At 34.0% G+C, this 23,801-nt stretch overlaps 1 protein-coding gene and 1 long non-coding RNA gene across 4 annotated transcripts; both read right to left on the bottom strand.

The window, feature by feature from the left end:
* Positions 1 to 4,301: 4,301 nt before the first annotated feature.
* Positions 4,302 to 6,274, bottom strand: LOC145103788 (uncharacterized). 3 transcript variants are annotated; one of them, XM_079041051.1, is made up of 5 exons: positions 6,176 to 6,274; positions 5,718 to 5,968; positions 5,336 to 5,519; positions 5,130 to 5,249; positions 4,302 to 5,052 (listed from the first exon to the last, which is right to left on the bottom strand). In XM_079041051.1, the coding sequence occupies exons 3-5, from the start codon at positions 5,513 to 5,515 to the stop codon at positions 4,960 to 4,962; spliced, it is 393 nt and encodes a 130-aa protein (XP_078897177.1). In that variant the 5' UTR covers positions 5,516 to 5,519; positions 5,718 to 5,968; positions 6,176 to 6,274; the 3' UTR covers positions 4,302 to 4,959. The 3 variants fall into 3 exon arrangements, with proteins under 3 accessions (XP_078897177.1, XP_078897184.1, XP_078897189.1); XM_079041058.1 differs by having other exon boundaries at positions 5,850 to 5,968; XM_079041063.1 differs by lacking the exon at positions 5,718 to 5,968.
* An 8,918-nt stretch (positions 6,275 to 15,192) lies between these two features.
* On the bottom strand, positions 15,193 to 16,039 carry LOC145103781 (uncharacterized). The gene is made up of 3 exons (XR_013706864.1): positions 15,926 to 16,039; positions 15,359 to 15,632; positions 15,193 to 15,279 (listed from the first exon to the last, which is right to left on the bottom strand). It is a non-coding gene; the product is annotated as an uncharacterized LOC145103781 (long non-coding RNA).
* Positions 16,040 to 23,801: the final 7,762 nt, after the last annotated feature.

Here is a 23,801-nt window from a genome sequence, read left to right as displayed (position 1 = left end):
AACTTCTCTTTCAATTCATTTGTTATATTGACATCTGGAACTTTGATATACAATCAGAAACAATTCCATACATGTCCTCCTTTTATGGATGAAACTTTATTGAACATCTTATCAAAGTTCTCTTTATATTCCTGAAAAATAACAAAATACTAGAATTATAAGCATGTAATATTTTATCATCTCAGAATATCTTGAATATTTACTATGAACCATAAGCATGTAATATAAGAATATCCAGAATTTTTTATAACATCATACTTTAAGCTAATATAAAAAGAAATTATATTTTATATTTTAGTTAAAGTTACCTCAACAGTGTCATAAAGATTGTCTTTCACATTGGACGGTCCCTCGCTATCTCTCGCCATTTGTGTGATAACTTTTCCACATCCAAACCCACCATCTTCAATTTCAAAAGACTGCATGTTATTCAAATCCTCTGTTGACCACATTGTTATTGTTGGAATTTTTGACTTTAAGATTAAACGCTGACATTCGAGACCGTCACAGTAAAGTAGCTGCATGATAGTAGTTTGTAAATTGTATTAGATATTCGTAAATAAAAAAATAATTAAAATAATTAAACAAAAAGCATACTATCAATAACAACATTGGCCCATTATAATAGCATCTCTTTTTATCTTGATGCCATAGAGATCTTGTATTCTTCATACAGTGATTTAAGTATGCACACCAATCAATGCATGAGATGTCTTCAACTCCAACTACTCTTCTAACAAGATCTATGTTGCACGTCCCATAAGAATGTGATTCAGCAAACGTATTCACAAACAAAGAAAGAAAATTTAGCTTAAAGATATCATCATCTCTTTTGGATTTCAGAATGGCTTCTTTGAATCCAGTGGCATTCATTGTTTCTTTTGTAACCTGGCTTTGCCATGTAACATACGTTTCATTCTCACTGTCAACAAAATGAAAATCAAACAAGCTTCTTCCTCCATTTGGTAGACCAAAGACTTTATGAATCTTTTCTTTTGTGATCTTAATTTTTTTTATCAAGCACAATACTGTTCTTTTGATGATCATAATGTTGAACAACAAAATGTGCAAGCTTCAACGGAATTCTCTTGATGTTCAACTCCAAAAGGGATCCAAAACCCATCTTCTTTACACATTTTTTGAGACATACTTAAACTTCTTATAACTTCAATCATAGCTCTGGGATTCATTCTAGTATTTATTAAAGGCGGATCTTTTAATAAATATTTTTTTGTTTTTTGTGTCTTTTTCTCGATGTTATCATTCGTATTGTCTATCTTTTTTTTTTATTTTTTCATCTTTAGAATGCACATTTTGTTGCCCTATTGTTCAATGGATTTTCAGAATAAATAATATTAGAAAAAAGATAATAACATCATAAAAATAGAATACAAAATTAACACTTCAGAATATTCTACTAGAATAACATCTATATGAATATGTCTATTATGTTTTAGAAGCCAATGAATGTTGAGGCATCAATATAATTAATAGCAGAAGTCAAAGTCAAACACCAAACATCCATATAATTAATGGCAGAAGTCAAAGTCAAACACCAACTTTGACAATTTCAGAAAATCCAGCAACATTCTATAATTAATGGCAGAAGTCAAAGTCAAACACCAAACTATAATTATTTTATTGGCAAAAAAACGTTGAGAAACCAACTAAAATGATTAGAAAAAATCAGATTCTAACAAAGTATGAAGTTTTAATATTAGTCAACACAAAATTTCCAATTAAAAAGAACTATGTAAAATGTTTCTGCTAACTCTAATTGTAAATGCATAATCAATAATAACAAATATGAATTTTACATATATAGTACAGATACAATAATTGATGATATACCTTTTTTTTTCTTTGGCTTTTGCTGTTGTATCGGCTGATTCATCAATAAGCCTCAATGATTTTCTTCTTTCAATTAGTCGTTCGACTATTGAAGTTTTTTCATGAGTTTTACCCATATCTGACCTTCTTGCTGTTTATTGTCATTTTCAGAATCAAATTAGGAATTAATAAATGATTTATCATATCCAGATATCTAGAATAACATTTAAACATATTCTATTAGAACAAGGAAACAAATTAGATTAATATTTAAAAATATTCTATTAGAATAAGATTAATAGAATATAGAAAAACATTAATAGAATATAGAATTTTTTATTATAATACATAGAATAACAGAAACAAATGAGATTAATATTTTATTAGAATACATAGAATACACAATATATCATTTATTCTTTTAGAAAACGTAACTGATGATGTACCTTTTTTTTCTTTTTCTTTTGAAGTTGTAGTTGTTGATTCATCGATATACTTCGATGATTTTCTTTTTTAACCAACCATTTGCCTGTTGAAGTTTCAACTTCATTACTTCTACCCACTGTCATCATTTTTATTTCTGATTATGTCATTCTTGTTATAATATTAGCTGCATGAAAATAATTAATGTTAGTACAAACAGCTGCATAATATTATAATTATAAACTACAAAGTTAAAGATTGAGCTTAAAGGTGTAGCGGTCTAAAAGTATTTTCTTCATTCTTTAACTGATCATCATTTTTCCTTCATATGTTATTTGTTCTGTTTAGAAAAATAAAAAATCTCATCATAATACTTATACCAGGGAATTGTCACCTAATTTCATCTTTCAAAAAGTAACCAGTCAAACGATTCTAAAAATCTATCAAACCAGCCATTTTTGAAAACAGGGGTAAAATCTTCATTACTTTGCATAAGGGCAAAATCGATCAAATTGATTATATGGAAACTTTCTTCCAAACTTTAATTATCATGACTTAAGTACCTAATCGTATAATTAAGTCCAAACTGTTAGTGATTAGGGTTAGGCAAATACCCATTAGGGTTTAACTAACTTGTTATATGATAAATTGATAATATATAAAACCAATCCATGCATTTACACAAGGTCCTTACTCCTACTGGTTTGATTACTACCGATTTTGCAGATTAATTTGATGTTATTTTCTACATTTTCGCTTGCTTCTTGAAGGTATGGTGTATCTTGCATCTTATTTCATTTCGTTTCACCTATTTCACTTTATGATCCTAATAATGGGTATTTGCCCAACCCTAATCACTAATGGTATGTAGATATGGAGAATGGAGCAACAATAGAAGATCAATTCTCAAAGCAACATCCTTGTTTTCAAACGAGAAAAAGGATATATAATGATAATTAACAGAACTATTGAAAATACCTGGAATTTCTTGAGAAGTTTTGGTAATAATGTCATTTAGATGATCTGATGGTGTAGATTCTGAAGCACGTGTTGATGTATCCATTTTCTTTGATAGAAATATTCGATAAGAATAAAAGTAAGTAAGTTTAGGGTTTTATCGAGGGATTAAAGAGCAGAACATCAAAAAATGAAATCGATCCAAAGAGAAATCGAAGATGATGAGTTCAAAATCACAAGAAGTTAGGGTTTTTATGGAGTGTTTGATGAGTTAAAAACGAAGATGATAAGAAGTTTGGAAGAGGGTTTTGAGAATACAGATGAAGAAATAGAGTTTTTAATGTTCTTCCCTCGTGAATAAGTCGTAATCTCAAAGTTATTACATTTGTCCCTTTTTCATCCCTGGCAAATAAGTCCTAGTATTTTTAGTCCCTTTTAATTTAAAAACTTACACTTTGGTTCAAATATTATTTTAATTCTAAAATAAAATTACTTAATTACAAATATTCTAAAACAAATATTTTCATTTATTCTAAAATTTTACTTCTACTAATAGAGACAATGTACTTTATTTTCTAAAGTAAGATGTCCTAAAATATACTAAAATTTTATTATCCTATTTTTTTATTATTTTAACAGGATACTAAATCTAATTTCATTTATTCTTTTTATTAAAATATTATAAAACAAAATTACATATTATATTATAGTTAGATAATAAAATGTTTTATTATTAAGTATTTTAATGAAACCAGAATAATCAAAATAATTAACATAAAACAAATTAGAATAAGCTTAATACAATATTAACAATATGTGTTTTTATTTTTAAACATTATTGTATAAGAATAATAAACATATATGGATTTTAATCATTTATCATTTTACCAAACAATTATTTAATCAAATAATTAGGCATTATCAAACAAAAATTTTAAACGATATGTATCATTTACTATTAAGCAGTAAATATTTTATCAAGATACCAACTAACTGGTTTAAACATATAATTTACCAAAATATTAATGGTTTAAGCATATCCTCAAACATAAGTATTTTTAAAAAAACACAACAGAAAATAAATTGCCTGTATGTAATAAGCCAATATAAGAAATTTTCAAACTTCATTCATTTCCAGCTTGTCTCTTGCTTCACTCCCTTCTTTCACCAACATACACTTGGTTTTCTTATCAAGTTTTGAAAATTCCAATGCTTCTGCAACATTCAATTTTCTCTGCTTGTTAATTTGATGGTTTGCTAGCTTAGCAACATAAAATGTACACAATTTTGCAATCTTCTTAGATGTGCTAACACTTTCTTCTCCCAGTTCCACATCCCACTTTTCTTCTTTCTCACCCATGTATTTTTCCATGTGCCTCATTAAAAATATACCATCATCATTTGTCTTAGCTTTTGTTTGCCATGCCATTTTCATTTTCTTTGGCTTCACAGATTTAAACAAAGAAACCTTATCCCGCCGATTGTTGTCCAAAAACTTTGAAAAGTACATTTGCCGCAATGTATATTAATAAAATACCATTATTTTTCTAAAATTATAACTATATTAAGTAAATAAATCTTATAAGAATATAAATATTATATTTTATATTCTAATCAGAATTTATTTACTTATACAGAGTGGTTTTTTAAAGTAAACAATTATGATTAGAATAAAAATTTTAGATTTATGCAAGAAACATTTACCACAAGTTTAGGAATCTCTCCATAGATATATTCTACTTTTTTGGTTTATCTTATGTTGTCAATGATTATATGTTCTGGATTTGTAAGGTTGAAAGGAAGACCATAAAAACGACCACAGTTGTGTATTGGAAAAAACATCTGCAGTTCAAACATAAATACAGATGAATTTTATAAATTTTAATATGAATATGTATCTTGTAATAAAAAATAGATACCAGATTAATAGAATTGAAATCCACTTTTCTTTTGATGTCATATAAGTAATTGTTTACAGCCTCATCAAAAAGTCGGAATCTTTCGACAAAAGGTATTGAAGAATCCAATAATTTTTCTGTCTGTACATATAGAACAATAGAAATATTAGAATACATTGTTATAAATTATAATTAGAATATAGAAAATAAATTTAAAAATTAAGTACCATAATTTGAGTGTTGAAGAAGACACGTGGTGGTGATTTTTTGTTTCTCAGGTTTTCTTCTTCAAAATTAAGAACAACAGCCCAACAATCAATAATGAAAGGATGTATCTTATGATTTGGACGCATACCCTCAAAATGCACCCTATCCATTATGTCTCCAGACTCGGTTTCAAACAACATTTCCCTTCAAACAAAAATATTGCATTATAGTTAAAATATATTAATTAACTAAAACTAATGTAAATTAATTAGAATAATATTTTCTTTTGAATAGTGTTACAATATTCCAATAATAATATTACACAATACTCAAATTTATAAAAGTATTCCTTTAAGAATATGCATATCTAATAAAAAAATTTACTAAACATTGTGAATTTACTTAGATTGGATCTTTGTCTCCAGCGCATCTAAACATGATTTGCGCCATTATCTCTTGCCCGGTACTGACTTTTTCACTTAAGTCAATTACCCTATTCATAAAAGGTGATCTAAAAATTTCTGGATTAGTCACCTTCATTTTCCCTCTTTCATTCACATTCTGACCCTTTTTCCCTTTCTCATCTAAAATATGTTCTTCATTCCCTTCTAACTCTCCATCTTCATCAATACCCTCAGAATTATCACCAGTTTCTGCATCGTTCATTAGTTGGGTTATTTGGAGATCAAAGGAAGGAAATTCTAAATTTTCAAATGTTAGTTTTTTTGGAACAGGAGATTTGACAACTGGATTTGGAATTGTATTTGAATCTGGATTTCTGTTTGAGAATATTCTAAACAAATCCTCATCTAATTTTTCTATGAATGAATAAGACCAAGGGGAAAATTCAATAGATATACCTTTTGGATTGTCTTTTGGTGTAACAATTGAGTTCTCACCTATGTTGTTGTCTCCAACCATCTTGTCTACAATATTCATACATTTTGGATCGTGTTTTGGTGTAATAATTGAGATTTCACCTATGTTGTCTCCAACCACCTTCTCTACAATATTCCCCTCCCTAATCTTCTCCCCACCAATCATTTCACCACCCTCAAATAGATTTTTGCACTCAACATTCTCTTCTAAATTATTCTTTCCAATAGTTTCGTCTATATTATTCACCTCTAAAGCCAAATTTATTTTGTCATCAACATTTATGCCTTCAAATTCTATTTGTCTTTCTGGATTGTGCGTTTGTCTAATAGTTTCCTCGCCAATATTATTCTCTAAACCCAAATTTATTGGGTCATCAACATTCATATTTTGATCTTCTTCTTGTCTTTCTTCATTATCTGGAAACTTCTGTTGTAATGGTTTAACAGTTAAAAATGCAACCAACTTTGTATTCATTCCTTCATCTTTATCATCATCAAAATCATAAATGTTTGTTTTATTAAGCTCTTCATCTCTATCTGCTTTAACTTAGTTCTCTCCTTAATAGTTTATGATTTCTCTCGACTAGAAAAAAGTGTAGTTGAAAATATGTATCTAAACTTCCTTATCATCTCTTTCGTTCTATTGTCTTCAGGGAATTTCGATAGACAATGAAAAATAATATCTGCCATATTATCCTTTTCAGTTGAGACATTGTTGAAAATTGTTTCATACTTTTCTTCATACTCCTGGGAAAAAAAGACATTAGAATATTTTTCTTATATAAGTTAGGACATAATTAAAACATATTCTAAAACATAATTTAATAATACATTCTACTTAGAATATACCTCAATATGTGTGTACTGATTCTCATTCTCCTGATTCTCATTCTTCTCACGTTCTAAATTTGAACTTTGTTCAATTAGATTTCCAACCCCAAATCCACCAGCTTCAATCTCAAAAGATTGTCTTTCCTTCAACTTATCTGCTGTCCACATCGTAACTAATGGTGTTTTACGTTCTATTTTTTGGATCTTGCATTCAATTTCATCACAGTAAATTAGCTGCATTATTTCAACATCATATTAACAACATAGGGCCTCTGTAATAACACTTGGGTTTGTCTAGACGCCATCTCCCTTTTGAATTTTTCACACAGTACAACAAATACGCACACCAATCAATTTTTGAAATGACATCTACTTCAACAAGTGCTCTAACTGGAACTAAGTTGTTTGTCCCCAAGGAATGGATTCTGCAAACATATTAACAAATAAAGCTATGAAACCCAGCTTGAAATTCATATCCACTTGTTTGGATTTTTGAATAATCTTCTTGTAGTTTGTTGCATGTGCCTTTCCACCTTCAAGTTCCTTCATCCATCCATCAAACACTTGATGATCTTCGCTAACCATGTCCAAGTCAAATAATATTTTTCCAGTTTTGGGTAAACCAAACACTTTATGAATTTTTTCCTTTGTGATCTTTATTCTTTTTCCTTTAATCAGAATACTGTTTGTGCCTTCATCATAATGCTCAAGCACAAAATGGCAAAATTTTAAGGGAATATTCTTAATGTTGATCTTCAAAAATGCTTTAAATCGCATCCGTTTCACCCAATCTTTTTGTTCTGATGTCAAAGAACTTACAGCATCTGTCATCAATCCAGGTGTCGTTCTAGTGTTTATTGAAGGCAACTCCTTCAATATATATTTCACAGTCTTTTGCTCTTTCACAGTTTTTTGCTTATTTATTGTTGCACGATTGTCCACACTATTCCTCTTCCTTTTTGCTTCTTTAATCTTTGTCACTCCATTAACATATTTTCTATCACCGGTTCTCTTTTTTACATAGATTTCTTCATCAGATTCATCTTCTAATTCATTACATCAGTCATAAATGTTAGTAACACCACAAAATCCAAAAATTCTATATCATCTAATTACAAAGTAATATTCCAACAAAATATTATACATATACACTTAGTATATTAGAATATTCTATAAAACTTAATCCAAAAATCCTATATCATCTAAGTAAAATGTAGATATTTATTCAAATTATATTATTTATAAAAAATTAAACTTAAATATTGCAAAATCCTATATCAGCTAAGTAAAACAACAAAAACCAAGTATTATATGATTTATGATATAATAATATCTAGAATATGTAATATGAACCATAAACATTTCATATCATAGAAACATACTTTCACATCAATAAACACTAGAAAAATACTTTCACATCAAAATACCTTGAATTTCAGTTATGATCCATAAGCAACTCATGTCAAACATAGGCTATGAAAATTATTGTTAGAAACATTCTAATATTTCTATTGTTCCATAATATTGGAATTATAAAGTATAAAATCATATTTCAGAAAAAAAAAAGTTTAGATTATTTTACCCGTCGACTATGTATCTGATTCTGTTGAGGAATCAGAAACCTGCTTTTTCTTTTTGTGCTTCACATCATTATGGATTAATTTGCTGTGGCGCTTGAAATGTTTTTTGACTTTTCTTTTTTTCTTTTTATTTACTTTATCTGCATCAATAATTATTCTATTAGAAGAATATAATATACTTTTATTGGATGTCAACATATATATTATAAAAGACAGCATATGTCATTATTTTATTATAATACTTTAGTAGATTTTCATTCTTATAATATTTTACCATATTCATCACTCTCTGTTGTGGATGTCTCTGACTTTGATGTCTCTGACTGTGAAGATGAAGAATCTGAAACATAGTGTCTTTTTTTCTTTTCAAGTTTTTTCTTCTTTTTTGTATTTTCAGTTGTATGAAGAAATTTAAAAATTGAAATAAATTAGAATATTTATTGTAATCAATTTGAATGTTCATAATAATCAACTGAAAAAAATAAATCCAAAAAACTTTCTTTTGTTAAGTATTTTAAAGTATTTTAAAGAATGATTGTTGATACATTTTTTAATTCCTCCAGATGTTGCGGGTATGTCATCTTCTAGTGCTACTAGATGGATGCTGGGAATTCGTATCGCCTTGAAATTGTGAGTGAGTTTAGATAAGTCAGACCTCGGGTCGGTTTTCTGCTAGTGTATGGGTTATCAAGGATCATATATGCCATCCTGCATGCCGAAAAGTCCTTGATGAACCCACAGAGGGACATACCTTGCGGAGTGGGTTCCGCGTGTACCGTTATCATTACGAATCTTTGTCGAGATCTGTACAGGAGTATTGTTTGGAAGATCCTTGGTCAGGGTTAGAGTGATAGTTCTCCAGTGAAGTCAGCGTTCAAGGGTTCTATCATTGTTCAGGTGTGGTCGACAATTGTCTATGGATGAACTTTGTAGTTCAAGGTACTACCGTTGATAGGACAGAACTGGTAACATGAAGAGGGTAGTGTCAGTTTCGGGTGTTAGATGTATAAGTTGTTGGTCATCGAATGTTCAAGAGAATGGTATTTCCGCTTAGGAGATGGATTAAGGTGTCAGACTGGACCAGATTTCAAGAGTACTCATCAAGATTTCCGAGGATGGGCGATCTTAAGGTTTAACCGGTGATTAATCGCTAGCATTGATAAGCACAGGTTGTCATCAATGGGATACTAGAAATCAAGAAGGATTGGGAATCCTTCAATTCTCGCGTACAATGAAGACTTAGTCGAATCTAAGTGGGGGTGAGACTTTTTGTAAAGTTCTCCAAATATGAGTCTGGTTGCGCGAGGTTCAATCTCTTGGGTACCTTGTCAACAAGAAGGGTATTCTGGTCAATTCGGCCAAGATAGAGGTCGTGATGCAGTGGGAGATTCTGAGGTCTCCAACTGAGATTCGGAATTTCCTGGGTCTAGCGGGTTATTACCGGAGATTTATACGGGACTTCTCCGAGATTGCAGTTCCTTTGACCCGACTGACCAAGAAGTCGGTGGACTTTTGTTGGGGGCCTGAGCAGCAGACAGTCTTCGAGACTCTCAGACAGCAGGTTTTGGGAACCAGGGTAGAGCTCCAGTTAGGACTCAAGTTCAGTTGTGTGTTAGGTCGAGTGCGTTTTCGACCGGTTTGGAAAGTGTTGTAAGACTGCGGGTGTAGCCTTAACATTCACTAGCATCCAGATAGCGTTAGAGTGTTGTAAGTCTATGGGTGTAGCCGTAGCATTCACTAGCAGCCATATAGTGCTAGAGTGTTGTAAGACTGCGGGAGTAGCCGTAACATTCACTAGGTTGGTAGATAGAATGGGAGTGTTGTTAGATCGCGGAAGGAACAATAGTACCCACCAGTTTGGGTGTAGTAGTGAGGATATGGAAATCTGCGGATTGGTTTATGGATTCCCCCAGAGGGATTAGATCTGGTTAAGCCAGTGATAAGACTGTACGAACGCCACTACAGTTAAGAGATCAAGGAAGCAAGGAATTGCTTAAGGTCGTTGCTGGTATAAGTCTACCATTGGTCAGGTAGCAATCACTTTTAGCCTTGGATTTGGTGACGTCAGGATTTGACGCATGGACCCGATCATTTAGATCAGAAGGTTGTTAGAGCCACAGTGGCATGATAATTAGTGGCAACTAGTTCCAAAGGAGGATTTCGTTCAGAAGTCGCATGGAGCGACTGCGTGTGAGCCTTTTGGCTCCGTAATCGGGTTGGAAACCGGTATTTCAGATGATTGTCGAACGAACTGAGACCAGGCAGGTCTCGGTAAATTTTGGAAAGCAGCCAGGTGGCAACATATTGCTTCAGGAAGATCAGTGTTCGGGCAGTTTCAGCGGTTGGGCAGTATTAGTATTTGTGTTTTGGGTTGCAAATACGGACGTAATAGCTGGTTGATTGGGAAGTGACAAGTCACTCACAACGGGATTAGCTGAACCATGGCCAAGTATAAGTGACCAGCAGGGATACTTGGGTTGGTGATCTTGTTATAGTGGGAACCTCGAGCTATTAGAAATGGAGTAGTCAATTGAGGGACAAACGGACTGGATTCAACGATAATGATTCAGTATGAGTGGCATGTCAAGGATTCAGACCATCTCGAGGCAGCAGATTTCGGACGGAGTAAACGTGCTCTCGTTGTGAGGAATTCGTTCACCTACGGACTTAGGGCTTGCGAAGATTGGGCACGGCCACCCTAGGAAGGCTAGGGTGAGCCCAGGATGGTGACCATGTTACTAGAGTGGTTTGGCGCATAAGAAATGGTGAGGAATGATTTCGAGGACGAAATCTAATTTAAGTGGGGGAGAGTTGTAACACCCTGTTTATTTAATAAATAAATAAACAAATTAATTAATGAATAGTAGCTCTAAAATTTATAATTATATAGCACGGTGTTGGTCTCGAGGAGTTAACTGTCAAAATTTTAGCAGGCGGGGATTAAAGTGTAAAATCCGAACTTAATTTGTAAGTAATATTGAAGACAAGGGCTGCTTGGTAACAATTACGACTCAATATGAAAGGAATTATGGAAGAAAGGGATAAAATGTAAATTTTGGATTTATATTGTAAAGATTTATGGAATCGGGGGTAAAAAGGTAAATTTTGGATATGTTTTGAAAGAAAGGGATGAAGGAGGGATTGTTTGTGTAAACATGGGAGGAAGTTTGAATGGGGTGGTATATATGCCCGTTACATGTTGGAACCCTAACCCTAAAGGAGGGATGCAGCCGCCACCTGGTCATCAGCCGCCTCAACCCCCGATTTCCTCTCTTGTTCTCCGGCTAGATGAAATCCCGGTCGACCGCCACCTACTGACTCGCCAATGAAACGCCGCCACCACAGCTTTGCGGCCGGAAATGCCGTGTACACCGGAGAATCGCCGAGACTGAGAAAGAAAGTGGTGTTTGTCACAGTGCAAGCTGTGAACGGAAAAGTAACTCTCGGTTTGGACCATCGTCTCCCACCCACGTCTTCTTCTTCGCTCTTTCTGTGGCCTGATGTAGTGTACGTCAACGGGAACCGATGGTGGGTTTTAGTCACCGAATATGGGTTCCGGTCGTCGTTTGCCACCCATGGTGGCTGATTCGGGAAAGTTCCAGTCTCCAGATCGTGTTTAAGCGTGTGTGCGTATGGATGCTCGGATGGGATTCAAGAGAACCGCCGCCACCACCTCGCGGTGGTGGCTGTCACCGCAAAATGCCGCCATTAGCTGCTGCCACTGCCATCTTCCGTCGTCACTAGGAGGGTGGCTGGATCTGGTTGCAAGAATATAGCGTGGGTGTGTGCATTTCCGTTGAGTTTGAGTTGTGTGTTTTGCTTGGTCAGAAAATGAGAACAGCCACCACCACCACCGTGAGGTGGTGGCTGCCACCATCTACCACTACCGGGCACCACATGGTGGTTGTGTGTGTGTGTGTTTATTTTGTTTAGTGTGTGTTTATTTTGAGAGTAAAACTTTGTAAAATGTAATTAGAAACTTGATTAATGGAAAGAAAACTAAAACCGCCACCATAGGGTGGTGGCTGCCGCCTCCTGCCGCCACCGGCCACCGTGTCGGGTGGCGGTGTGCCTCGTTTGTATTGTGACTTGTTTGGGATGTTTGGACAAGGGACTAAAACCCTAATGGGCCCAATGAAGCTTAATGGACCTAATAGCCCAAACATGTGATTAATGGGCCTAGTGGAACCCTAATGGGCCTAATGAACCTTAATTGGTCAAAAGACCTAGCTATTGGGCCTATTGGGCTAAGATGGGGTTGGAAACCCTAATTAGGGTTTAGAAAACCCTAATATTGGATTTATGGGCTTGGACTTATCGGGACTCATATTTGGGAGAATGGAATTGTGTATTAAGCCCAATCATACCATCTGATTTATCTAGTAGAGTGATGGACTTAATGGATTAAGTCCTTAATGGATTAAGTCCTTAATGGGTTAAGTGAGAAACACTTAACCCTGATTGTCATTTTATGTGAAAACCCTAATTTCACTTGGGCCTTGAGTTGGGCCTTTCCATTAGGCTTTGGCAATTTAATTATTAATGGTCCATCCAAGAATAACCATATGGACTAGAATGTGTTGATGGGCTTTTGGGGTAAGGCCTATATGAAGGTTTGGGCCCAATTTGGAAAATTAGGCCATAGATGGGCCATACTTTGGGCCTTAATGATTATATATAATATTTGGGCCATTACAATGTCGAATGTTTGGACTGGACTAAATGGTTGGGTCTTATGGTAAGACCTTGTAAAGGCTTGGGCCCAATTTGGAAAATTGGGCCATGTGTTGGGCTTTGACTCATAGTTGACTTTTGGGCCTTTGGACTGGGCCTTGGGCTTGAATAAAGCTAAGTTAGGGGTAAAGTAGTATTTACCCCAAGTATGTATTTATGGTTAAGTGTTGGAACCCAATTATTAATTGGGTGTTATTTTGATGTTGACAGTTTGGGATCCTATCATCCAGCAGCTGGGGTTGTGTCTACAGGACGTCAGCAGTGTGAGGTGAGTTACCTTCCAGTAGGGGTGGGTCTAATGCACCAATGCTGACCCACCAGTAGGTGACTATGTTTGAGATGATTGTCTTTGTGATAATTATCTGGTTTGCTATTATCTGTTATGCTTTATGTGCTAGGATGCTATGAGATATGTGTTAGTAGTGGGGGTGATGTAGTCCCTAGTTACCAGTTGAAAGATACCGAAGGGGTAGACAGTACCCATGCATGCCTAGCAGTATGATCATGATATGCTATTATGAGATAGTGGTAGGGGTGAAATAGTCCCCAGTTACCGGTTGAAAGATACCGAAGACGGTTACCGGTTGAAAGATACCGAAGGGGTAGATAGAACCCATGCCTGCCTAGCAGTATGTTTATGATATGTTATTATGTGATCAATGTGTTTATGATATGTTATTATGTGATCAATATGTTCATGATATGTTATTATGGGAACAGTATGTTTATGACATGTTATTATGTGATAGTGGTAGGGGGTGAAATAGTCATCGGTTACCGGTTGAAAGATACCGAAGGGTAGGTCAGCTCCTGGATACCGGTTGAAGGATACCGAAGGGGAGGTTAGTTCCCGGTTACTGATTGAAAGATACCGAAGGGGAGCCCAACTCCCAGTTATGCCAGACAGATACCGGTTGAAAGATACCGAGGGATGGGTATTACGTGGTATGTGGTATGATGGGGGAACTCACTAAGCTTCGTGCTTACAATTTTCAGTTTTGGTTTCAGGTACTTCGTTTTCAAAGGAAATGAGCCGGCTCGATCGCAGCGCATCACACTATGTTTTCCACACATGAGATCTTTAGGATTGTACTCTGATATTGTTTTATGATAACATGTTAATTATTGATACTTGGCTTTGTTATGGGATGATACTGTGGATGTTTTTTATACTTACGGTTTTATAATAACCTAACTAAAAACAAAATTTTTGGCCTTAAATTTTGGGATGTTACATTATAACTCATTAGAATATTTTCAATCATGTATGAATAAAACACATTTGTAATTATAAAAATATACGATTGTAATCCTAAATGAATAAAACATAATTTAGATATAAAAAATTTCATTTATAAATGAATAAAAAATCTACTAATCGTACATGAATATACTAACAATTAAAAAAAATCAATACATTAATAATTCATTATCAAACACTATTATATTGATAAATAAATTTTCCAATGATTGAGTTTATACAATTTTATATTTATATTCATAAATGAATATGTCAAAACTAATTTCTTACATTTATACATGATTATATTCAATAATGATTAAACCACTTCAATGGAAAAAATTACAAAATTCATCATTGTGTCAACCATTTTCTTCAATCGGTCGCAACCTCATTCTTCTATTTGAATCAAATAGCTCGCGAGCCTGTGTAACGAGTAGTAGTGATACCTAAAAAAATTCCAACATTCATTTTTCTTTGATCAATATCTACAAAATGACAATACCATGTAAATACTATCAAATGATCAGAAAAATATTAAAATGAATGATTAGTAGCAAATCATATGGTGTTATAATCATAAATGATTATAACTGTTCCTCTCACCGTTTATGCTGCCGATAGTTATAATTATAAATGATTATTATCGGTCCCAATCATGGTACCACTGCTACACCCTCCCCCTTCTTGATCTAGTTTACCTATAAACATAATTTCCAGCAACATATTTGATTTAGAAGCAGAATTCCAACAATAGTATGTTTAGCCAAATCGGCGTACCAGAAACACGAATTGGAGCACCAGAAACGTGAATCGGTGCAACATATTGGATCGTCACTGGGTCGTACCAAAGAGCGTTTAGAACACGATTAGGATCGTGAGATTCAAAAAGGGAACCAACAGTGAGACCCCTAGCCCAGCCCAGAGGATTTGCCGGACTTGCTTGTGTGCTAACACATCGATTTCTTCTTGTTTTGCTTGTAGCGTTTTTAGTTCTTCCTTACTCGGATCGTTTTTAGGCAAGAGGAACTGCCTTTCGAACCATATCCATCACCTGATTATCAACATTATATGATTACTTTGATAGATCATTAGATCTACAGACTTAATTTGATTTCCGGAACAATTCAAATCAATGGAGAAAGTTTTATGAGTGTGTTCTTATCCAAACACTATTCAGAGCAATTGAGAGGAATGGATGTGTTCATAACAGACAAGGCAAATGGAATACTTGAGAAATCAGACGATTAATCAACAAATGTGATCTGATGATCAAATTCACCGAATAATCAGACGAATGAATAAAAAATCTGGGGAAATCGGACAAAAATATTATCAGATGCTTACCTTATGAGGATGAAGATATGCTTTATCTCTGAAGATGAAAATAACACAAGCGGTTTTGTTGATGAAACCCTAGGTATACACGAAAGGAAGAAAGAGACGATAAAATGAAAGGAAATAGATGAGAGAGATAAATTTTAGGAATGAGCTAAAGTAGAAATTATTGTTATATCCTTATGAAAATTTTGAAGTTACACTTTAATGTAAGTAGTTTTAAATTTTTACAAAAACGACCCATTTGATAATAGCCTTAGATTTAGATATTTAAATGGTCCAGATATATTACCGCATTCTCAACCTTTTAGGTGTTCTCATTTGATCCTAATCCTATATATATATATATATATATATATATATATATATATATATATATATATATATATATATATATATATATATATATAGGGATAGTGAATATACATTATAGCCCCACCTAAGCTTAGGTAATAAACCTCTAGAATATGTCATTTTAACTTACTAAAAATACCCGTTTTGGTTTTCACTTAGTAATATACCGTCCACGATAACATTTCTTTCCTACATTATTGTTTTACCATTCATGTTTTCTTTCCTCCATTATCGTTTATTGCTTCATCCCAGCAAAAATTACTATTTTCCACTGTCACAAAGGTTGAAGATAATTAATATTCTTGCTTCCTTATCAAAACTATTGCGTCGATCTCGAATCTACATCTTCAAGTGTTAATCGTGAATCCCCAAATCGCAATCTTTATATAGTAAAAAATGTATTTTCATAAGGTTTAATACCTAAGCTTAGGTGGGGCTGTAATGTATATTCACTTTTCCCATATATATATATATATATATATATATATATATATATATATATATATATATATATATATATATATATATATATATATATATATATATTAGTAAGTTCAAATAAAAACAATAAATAGTGTGAGAACGTAAAAACACTATGTCTATGTTATTATTCTTTAATGAATGTTGTAGATATGTATTGTTGAAGTAATTCCACTATGAATACTAACATTTGATTATTCATATATTCATTAGAATGTTATTTTTCTATTATAAATTTATGTATGTGCATTTTTATAGAAAATTCTAATTTTAGTTTTAACATGTGACTATTCATTTATTCATTGTTAAATAATCACATAAGGTTGTGGATAAAATATTCATTGCAAAATAATAACATAAAAATAGTGTTTTTACGTTCTCACACTATTTACTGCTTTTATTTGAACTATATATATATATATATATATATATATATATATATATATATATATATATATATATATATATATATATATATATAAACTAACTCATCGCAAGAGCATTTATTATTGGATAGTATAAAATTTCATTAACTTTTGATTTATTGTATTATTTACTATGATAATTAATCAATTTGTATAGCTATCTTTTAGAATTATATTATATATATATATATATATATATATATATATATATATATATATATATATATATATATATATATATATATATATATATAAATCCAAACATGCTTTTGTTCTCTAACAATAATAGTTTGATCTATCATTTTTTTACTCATAAAATACATCAATAAATATTTTCTTCCATTTACCTACATAAATAAAAATTTACAATCAATATATAAAATCAGTTAACTTTGAAAAAATATTTAAATACACGTTCACATAGAGACAAATGTCAGTAATGAAATCATTTTACCTACAGAATATCACACCACCGAATATACTTCATGTCATATAGGCATGACAGTCATGCGGGTAAGTCGGATTCTAGGTTATCGGTTTGATGTTTGTCACTTAACCGAACTGTATTACTTCCGTCAATCCGCTTTTTGGTTATTTGATTCCAGTTTGAACCAATTCGTTCTTGTTACTCGAATAACACACTAAATTCCAATTGTTGCATTCGTCTTCTCTTACTCACGTAATCTCATCAACTTGTTTAATATCATATTGGTTATTATATTTTGGCGGCCGTTAACTTGGTCAAGCTTTGCACTCGCGTATATCGAATTGTAACGCCCGTAGATCCGGGCTAGTCAATTTAGAGATAATAGGGGTCGAAAACGACTTTTCGACAAAAGATTATTTAAAATAAATAATCTTAACCGAGTTGTAGAATATGTGTCAAGGGTTCCGTACATATAAAGAACGCCGAAATCCGAGTTATAACGAAGAAGTTATGGCCCGTCGAAGTTTTTCGGCAAAACCGGCACGACATCGGGAGACGTAAATAGTGAATTTACGATAGAGGACTTTTTAGCCTTAGTGATCTAAACCAAAGTTGTGTATACGTTAAACCGAGAACATACAAAAAAAGAACGCCCAAATCTGACTTCGTATTAGGAAGTTATGAATTTTCTAAGATTTGGCATAGCAGTGCACGACCCGAAACTCGAATTTTAGTTCGAGCGGTTTTTGGCCTACGCAACCTAAATGAGATTTGAAGATCACATTAATAGGAACTCAACGATAAAAATACAGACGAAAACGGAGTCCGTATGAAGGAGTTACGAATTCTTCGCGATCATTTAACAGTCTAATCTCCTCCTACTGTTAAATTTAAGATCGGTCGAGAATAAGCCAATAGAGTCTAAATGAAAGTTGTAGATCTTGTTTTTACCTACGCATGGATATAAAGAACGTAGAAAACGGAGCTCATATGCGGAAGTTACGGGGTTTAGAAGTCGGCAGGGTGTTGTACGAAATCGGGTGACGTGGCTGAATATGGGCCAAGGCTTTCTCCCCAAGGCAAGCCACCAGGTGGTGACACCTGGCCATGGAATCGACGAGTAGGACCCCCTACTCGACGAGTAGAGTAGGATTCCAGCCTATAAATAGAGGTGCTGGGTTCCCTCATTCTTCACAACATTCCAACTTCTTCTTCTCTCTCTCTAAACTCTCTCTCTAGCCCCCAAACCCCCCCCCCCTAAAGTCTAGGTAAACCCCATAGCACCCGAAGGAAGCCCCGAGGCTCCCGAAGACCCGAGGCTCCCGAAGCCCCGAGGAAAGAGCCTTTTGGCTCAGAAACTTTGCTCCGGCGGAGCCCGGTTTTCGAGAAAACCCGCTGTAAGTGAGCTACGCCTACACTATTTTTAATATAGCTTCTAATTAATTATACTAACATTATTAGGACCTTAAAATAATTATTTGGGCTATTATTATGAGTTATATAAGAGTGTTTCTTAACGCTTATATAATAGTAATAATAGCTAGACTATTAATTAGTCGCGGTTAACGTTAGACTAAACCCTAGTGGTATTGATACTAGGTTTTGTCAAGAGAAAATTGGTATGAGATAACGAAGTGCTGTCCGAGTACCGAGTCACCACCTTAACAGGTGAGTGCATAGTTACTTTCATCTTACACATAGATATGAAGTATTTTATATAAACTATGTGCTATGTGTGCATATTATCTGTATACTTGCTATCTATGCTGGATGAACGATTGTATACAAGTTTTATATGATTTAAACTGTATATGTACTTATATCTACATAATATGTTGGGTAAAACATGGGTAGATGAAATATGATTTGGATGATGAGTTGAGAGGTGATATAGACCATGAAGTAAGGGTGAGAGGTGGACGATATGAGAAGCCTTGTTCCCAAATGATGGCCCCATCATCTAGCAGAGTATGGATGACAACCACGGACTATTCTAGACAGTCCAGTGGAACACTAGCAGGCTCGCAACCTATAGGTGTTATGAACGATGTGTTCACCCGGTGTACTCTAAACCCTGGCGATCATGCAGACTTGGTGCCTAAAGCTTGGCGATCATGCAGACTTGGTGCCAAAACCCTGGCGACTATGTGGACTTAGTGCCTGTTGTATAAACCCTAGCGACTATGCAAACTTAGTGCCTAAAACCCTGGCGACTATGCGGACTTAGTGCCTATTGTATAAATCCTGGCGACTATGCAGACTTAGTGCCTAAACCCCGGTGATGATAGACTTCGTGCCGATTCCTTAGGATGATCCTTAGGAATGAATGAACGAGAAATATTTGATTCTTAGGGTAGATCCTTAAAAGTAAAGAAGATAATGGGGATGGGTAATTGGGTTGATTGTTTGATGTTTAAACATAATAATTATATTATTGTGGGTTGAAAACCCTATGTACTCACCAGGTTTCCCAACCTGACCCACTCAGTTTATTTGAATCACAGGTGTCGATATGAAGTTACATTACACTGAGAGATTAAGGAGATATAAATCACTAGTGATAATGAATGTAAGTTCTGTTTATGCTTATGTTTCTGTATTGACGATGACATCCCAATGTTTTAAAATGAATAAAATACATTTCTTCGGAAATGCTTTGATAACGTATTTATCATGTTTTTCTGGGAACAAATTCCGCAACATTTTTATTAAAAAAGGTACTCTGATTTTTATAAAGCATAAACAAAAATCGGTCTTTTCTGGCCGTGAAAATGAGGATGTCACAATTGGTATCAGAGCATTAGTTTAAGCGAACTAGGAATATGGATTTATTTCTAGACTTAAACTTAGAATGCTAAGTGATGATCGTGAGGAATGTGTCTAATAAATTTAGGTAATACACCTGAATAGACACAAGCACTAGCTTATTTAGGAAAATGCCTAACATGCTTTTATGTGCTAAATGATTTATGATATGCATTATATGATTGGATTTATGGTCTGTTGCCGACCGGATCTGGAAACTTTATGTGTTCAGACTTCTAAACGTTTAATTACGGTATTAGAACTGGCATGTAACTTTTCGGAGTGATAGGGAGATTTACACGTCGATCGTAAATAAAATCTTTCCTATCTTAATTCTCGTCATTACACACCGATTCTCGGTTTGGCAAAATTACGGTATTAGAACTGGCATGTAACTTTTGAAGAACGATTCTCGGTTTGGCAAAATTTGTCACAATTGGAGCATTTATGGTGAGTCTCTCTCTATGATCTCTCTTAATTTCATTGAATCGTGCGTTACGTTTTTGAATTTTGATCGGTTTGTTTCATTGGATCTATTCGTTTTTACCCCATTGATGATCCAATAAATTTTTGTTTAGATCAAGCCTAAAACCAAATTTCGTTACTGTTCATTCCAAAAGAACTCGTTGTTATTCACAAATAAGTCCATTTCGAAATCCAATTTTGATAAAATCACTGTTCATTGGATTTAATTCAGCCAAATTTGTTTGATCTATTACTGTTCACGATTTTTGATAACTGATCACTCTTGTCTTCACGATACTTATTCTTTGTTAGAAATTGTTCGCCATACGTATTTCAAACAGTACAAGATGTTCGCATAATTTTTTTCCCTTGTATTTCATCTCATCGATTCAAACAATTGATTCTTATTGAGTAATACTTTGAAACTGAGAATCGATTTCTTATGATTCATATATGATGAAATCGATTTTATCCGAGTCATATCTTAGAAATCGGAAACTGGTATTTTAACTTTGATGAAATTGTTGATCAAGAACACTTGAAGGTTATGAAGAACAGTGAAATATTCAAGTTTAGATCTGAAACTTGGCATTGGAATCTTCAAATTCGTGTTTCTTGATGTTTGACTTCAAAAAGTCAATCCCAGAAAAAGTCAAACTCGACTTCTATGGATGGATTCAATGAATTGTTAGAAGAAATCGGTAGATACAAGTTGTTTTGAGGATTTGGATGTCGATCTCAGTTGAAATTGGGTTTGATAGTCAAAGGAAATTTTGAAGAAGTCAAAGTCAGTTTGAAGTTCCGACTGGTGTTCGAATTCATTGAGTCCGATTGACGAACTGTGTGGGATTATTTGGGATTGAATCGATTTGGGTTGGTGGTATACTTCAGAACGAAATCAGTTTTGTGGGTTGATGTTTTCGAAGGTTTTTGGAACTGGGTTTGGAATCGAAGGTGAAAGTTTGGATTTGGGCTACAAAGTAAATGGTCGATGATTTTGGAAGAACCGTAAGAACGAAGTTTGGAACTGAGACGTATTAACGAAGATTTAGAGTCGATCTTCGAAGACGGAACTTGGATTCAATGGTTGGGCTTGGTTTGAAGTCTTTGATATTGGGGAAATAACGAAACGAAGGTTTTGCTGTTCCAAAACTAACGAAAAATTGATGTTATGAACGAAAGCTAACCTGTTGATGTCAATGATTTTGGGAAGGCAACGAAATGTCGATTAAGTGGGTAAATACAAATGGTTCAGACTTAATTCAGAGGCTTCGAATGCCTTTGTTTTCGTTAAAATGGCAGTGGAAAAAATTTCGTTGGTTTGGTGCTCTAATTGAATCTAACGAATGGGAGAGAGAAAGATTTCGTACGAAGGATGCAGATGATTTCGTGCGAAGGGATGAAGTTTCGTACGAAGGGAAGAAGAAAGCTTAAAAAGTTTCGTTCATATGGGCAGATGATTTCATCGTACGAAGGGATGAAGTTTCGTACTAATTGAAGAAGAAGGCAAATGTTACGAAAATGGCCCCTAAACTTTCGATAGTTTAACACTTTTTTCAAATTTTCGACAATTGGATAAAAGTTTCGTTAGTTTTGAAGGGAAATAAATAATTGTCGAAATTAGTCCCTGAGGTTTCAAAAATTTGGCTGTTCATATCAAAATTCGAAAAAGGACTGATTTTGCTGAGAAATTGAAGAATATGCATTTCAGGCCCCTGCAGTTTATGCAAATTGACGCTTTCTACCCAGCTTTGAAAAAGGGGGAGAGTTTTGCATTTTTGGCTGTTTTAGGCACACCGGGTCACTACAGAATTTTGAAATTGACAATTTCTACCCATTTTTGAGAAATTTTGTCAAAGGCGGTCCGTGAACGAAGCTAAAAATTGAAGATTTTTTGGGTTTTCTGGATTAAAGCACAAAGTTTATGCCATATGTTAAGGGGGAGTTTTGACACGAAAAAATCCGAATAGAGCACGTTCTCTTTCCTTGAAGGTTTTATAATCAAATTTCGATTATAAGAAGGGGGAGAAATTTATATGGAAATTTGAACTTGAATTTTTCATATTACGCGGATTTGAAGACTGAAGTGACCTTGAAATTTTGAAGTACACGAAATGATGCAATTGGAAGTTTGGAAGTGATTTCGTTTCGAAATGGGTTTGGTTTTATTGAAGATTTTCGGGGTGCGTTTTTATGCTCAACTTTTGGGTGATTATTTGGAGTTTGAGAAGCTCTTGATCATTCGTTGATGCTTGGTTTGTATGGTCTCACATCCTAGATCCCAAATTGAAGAATCATGGAAGAATTGAAGATTTGAAGTTCATTTCGACATGTGTCACCCTTGAGGCTCAGATCGCATAGTTGCTCGCTTTTGGAAGATTTGAAGTGGGTCGTCCATTCCTAACTTTGAGGGGGAGAATGTTGGGGTGCAAAGTTATCCATGTATGACTTTGTAATGTGTTGACTTTTGTAGACCCACTTTCATGTGGTGCTTTAGCCTTTTGACTCATGAGATAGAGAGTGAGAGAGAGACATGTAAACACCTCTATATAAGGTGGGTTCATACCACTTGTAGAGGTGTGCTTGAGAGATGTAAAAGTTGAGTGTGTGAGTGTGTGTTATTTATGTAGATGTAGATCTATGTCCCTTTTTGTAACACCATACATATTCAATACATCTCTTGAACACCCAAATCACCATGTTCATTGTGCAATCTTTAATTCCGCATGCCAAACCATGTTCTTTATGTCACTACAAAAACCCTGGCGACTATGCAGACTTAGTGCCTGTTGTATAAATCCTGGCGACTATGCAGACTTAGTGCCTAAACCCCGGTGATGATGGACTTCGTGCCGATTCCTTAGGATGATCCTTAGGAATAAATGAACGAGAAATATTTGATTCTTAGGGTAGATCCTTAAGAGTAAAG

This window comes from Lactuca virosa, chromosome 1, assembly GCF_052849685.1.
Source record: "Lactuca virosa cultivar CGN04683 chromosome 1, Lactuca_virosa_CGN04683_v6, whole genome shotgun sequence".
Classification (NCBI taxonomy): Eukaryota; Viridiplantae; Streptophyta; class Magnoliopsida; order Asterales; family Asteraceae; genus Lactuca; species Lactuca virosa.
The sequence above is the reverse complement of the archived record's forward strand: the minus strand, read 5'-3'. Positions and strand labels throughout refer to the sequence as shown.

Excerpts from the sequence above, each read along its gene's own strand:
- LOC145103788 (XM_079041051.1), bottom strand. The coding sequence starts at position 5,515 with ATGTTGTTTGAAACCGAGTCTGGAGACATAATGGATAGGGTGCATTTT. Across the intron at positions 5,250-5,335 it reads TCTTCAACACTCAAATTATG|ACAGAAAAATTATTGGATTC; the intron begins GTACTTAATTTT and ends CTATATGTACAG. Across the intron at positions 5,053-5,129 it reads ATTTCAATTCTATTAATCTG|ATGTTTTTTCCAATACACAA; the intron begins GTATCTATTTTT and ends TTTGAACTGCAG.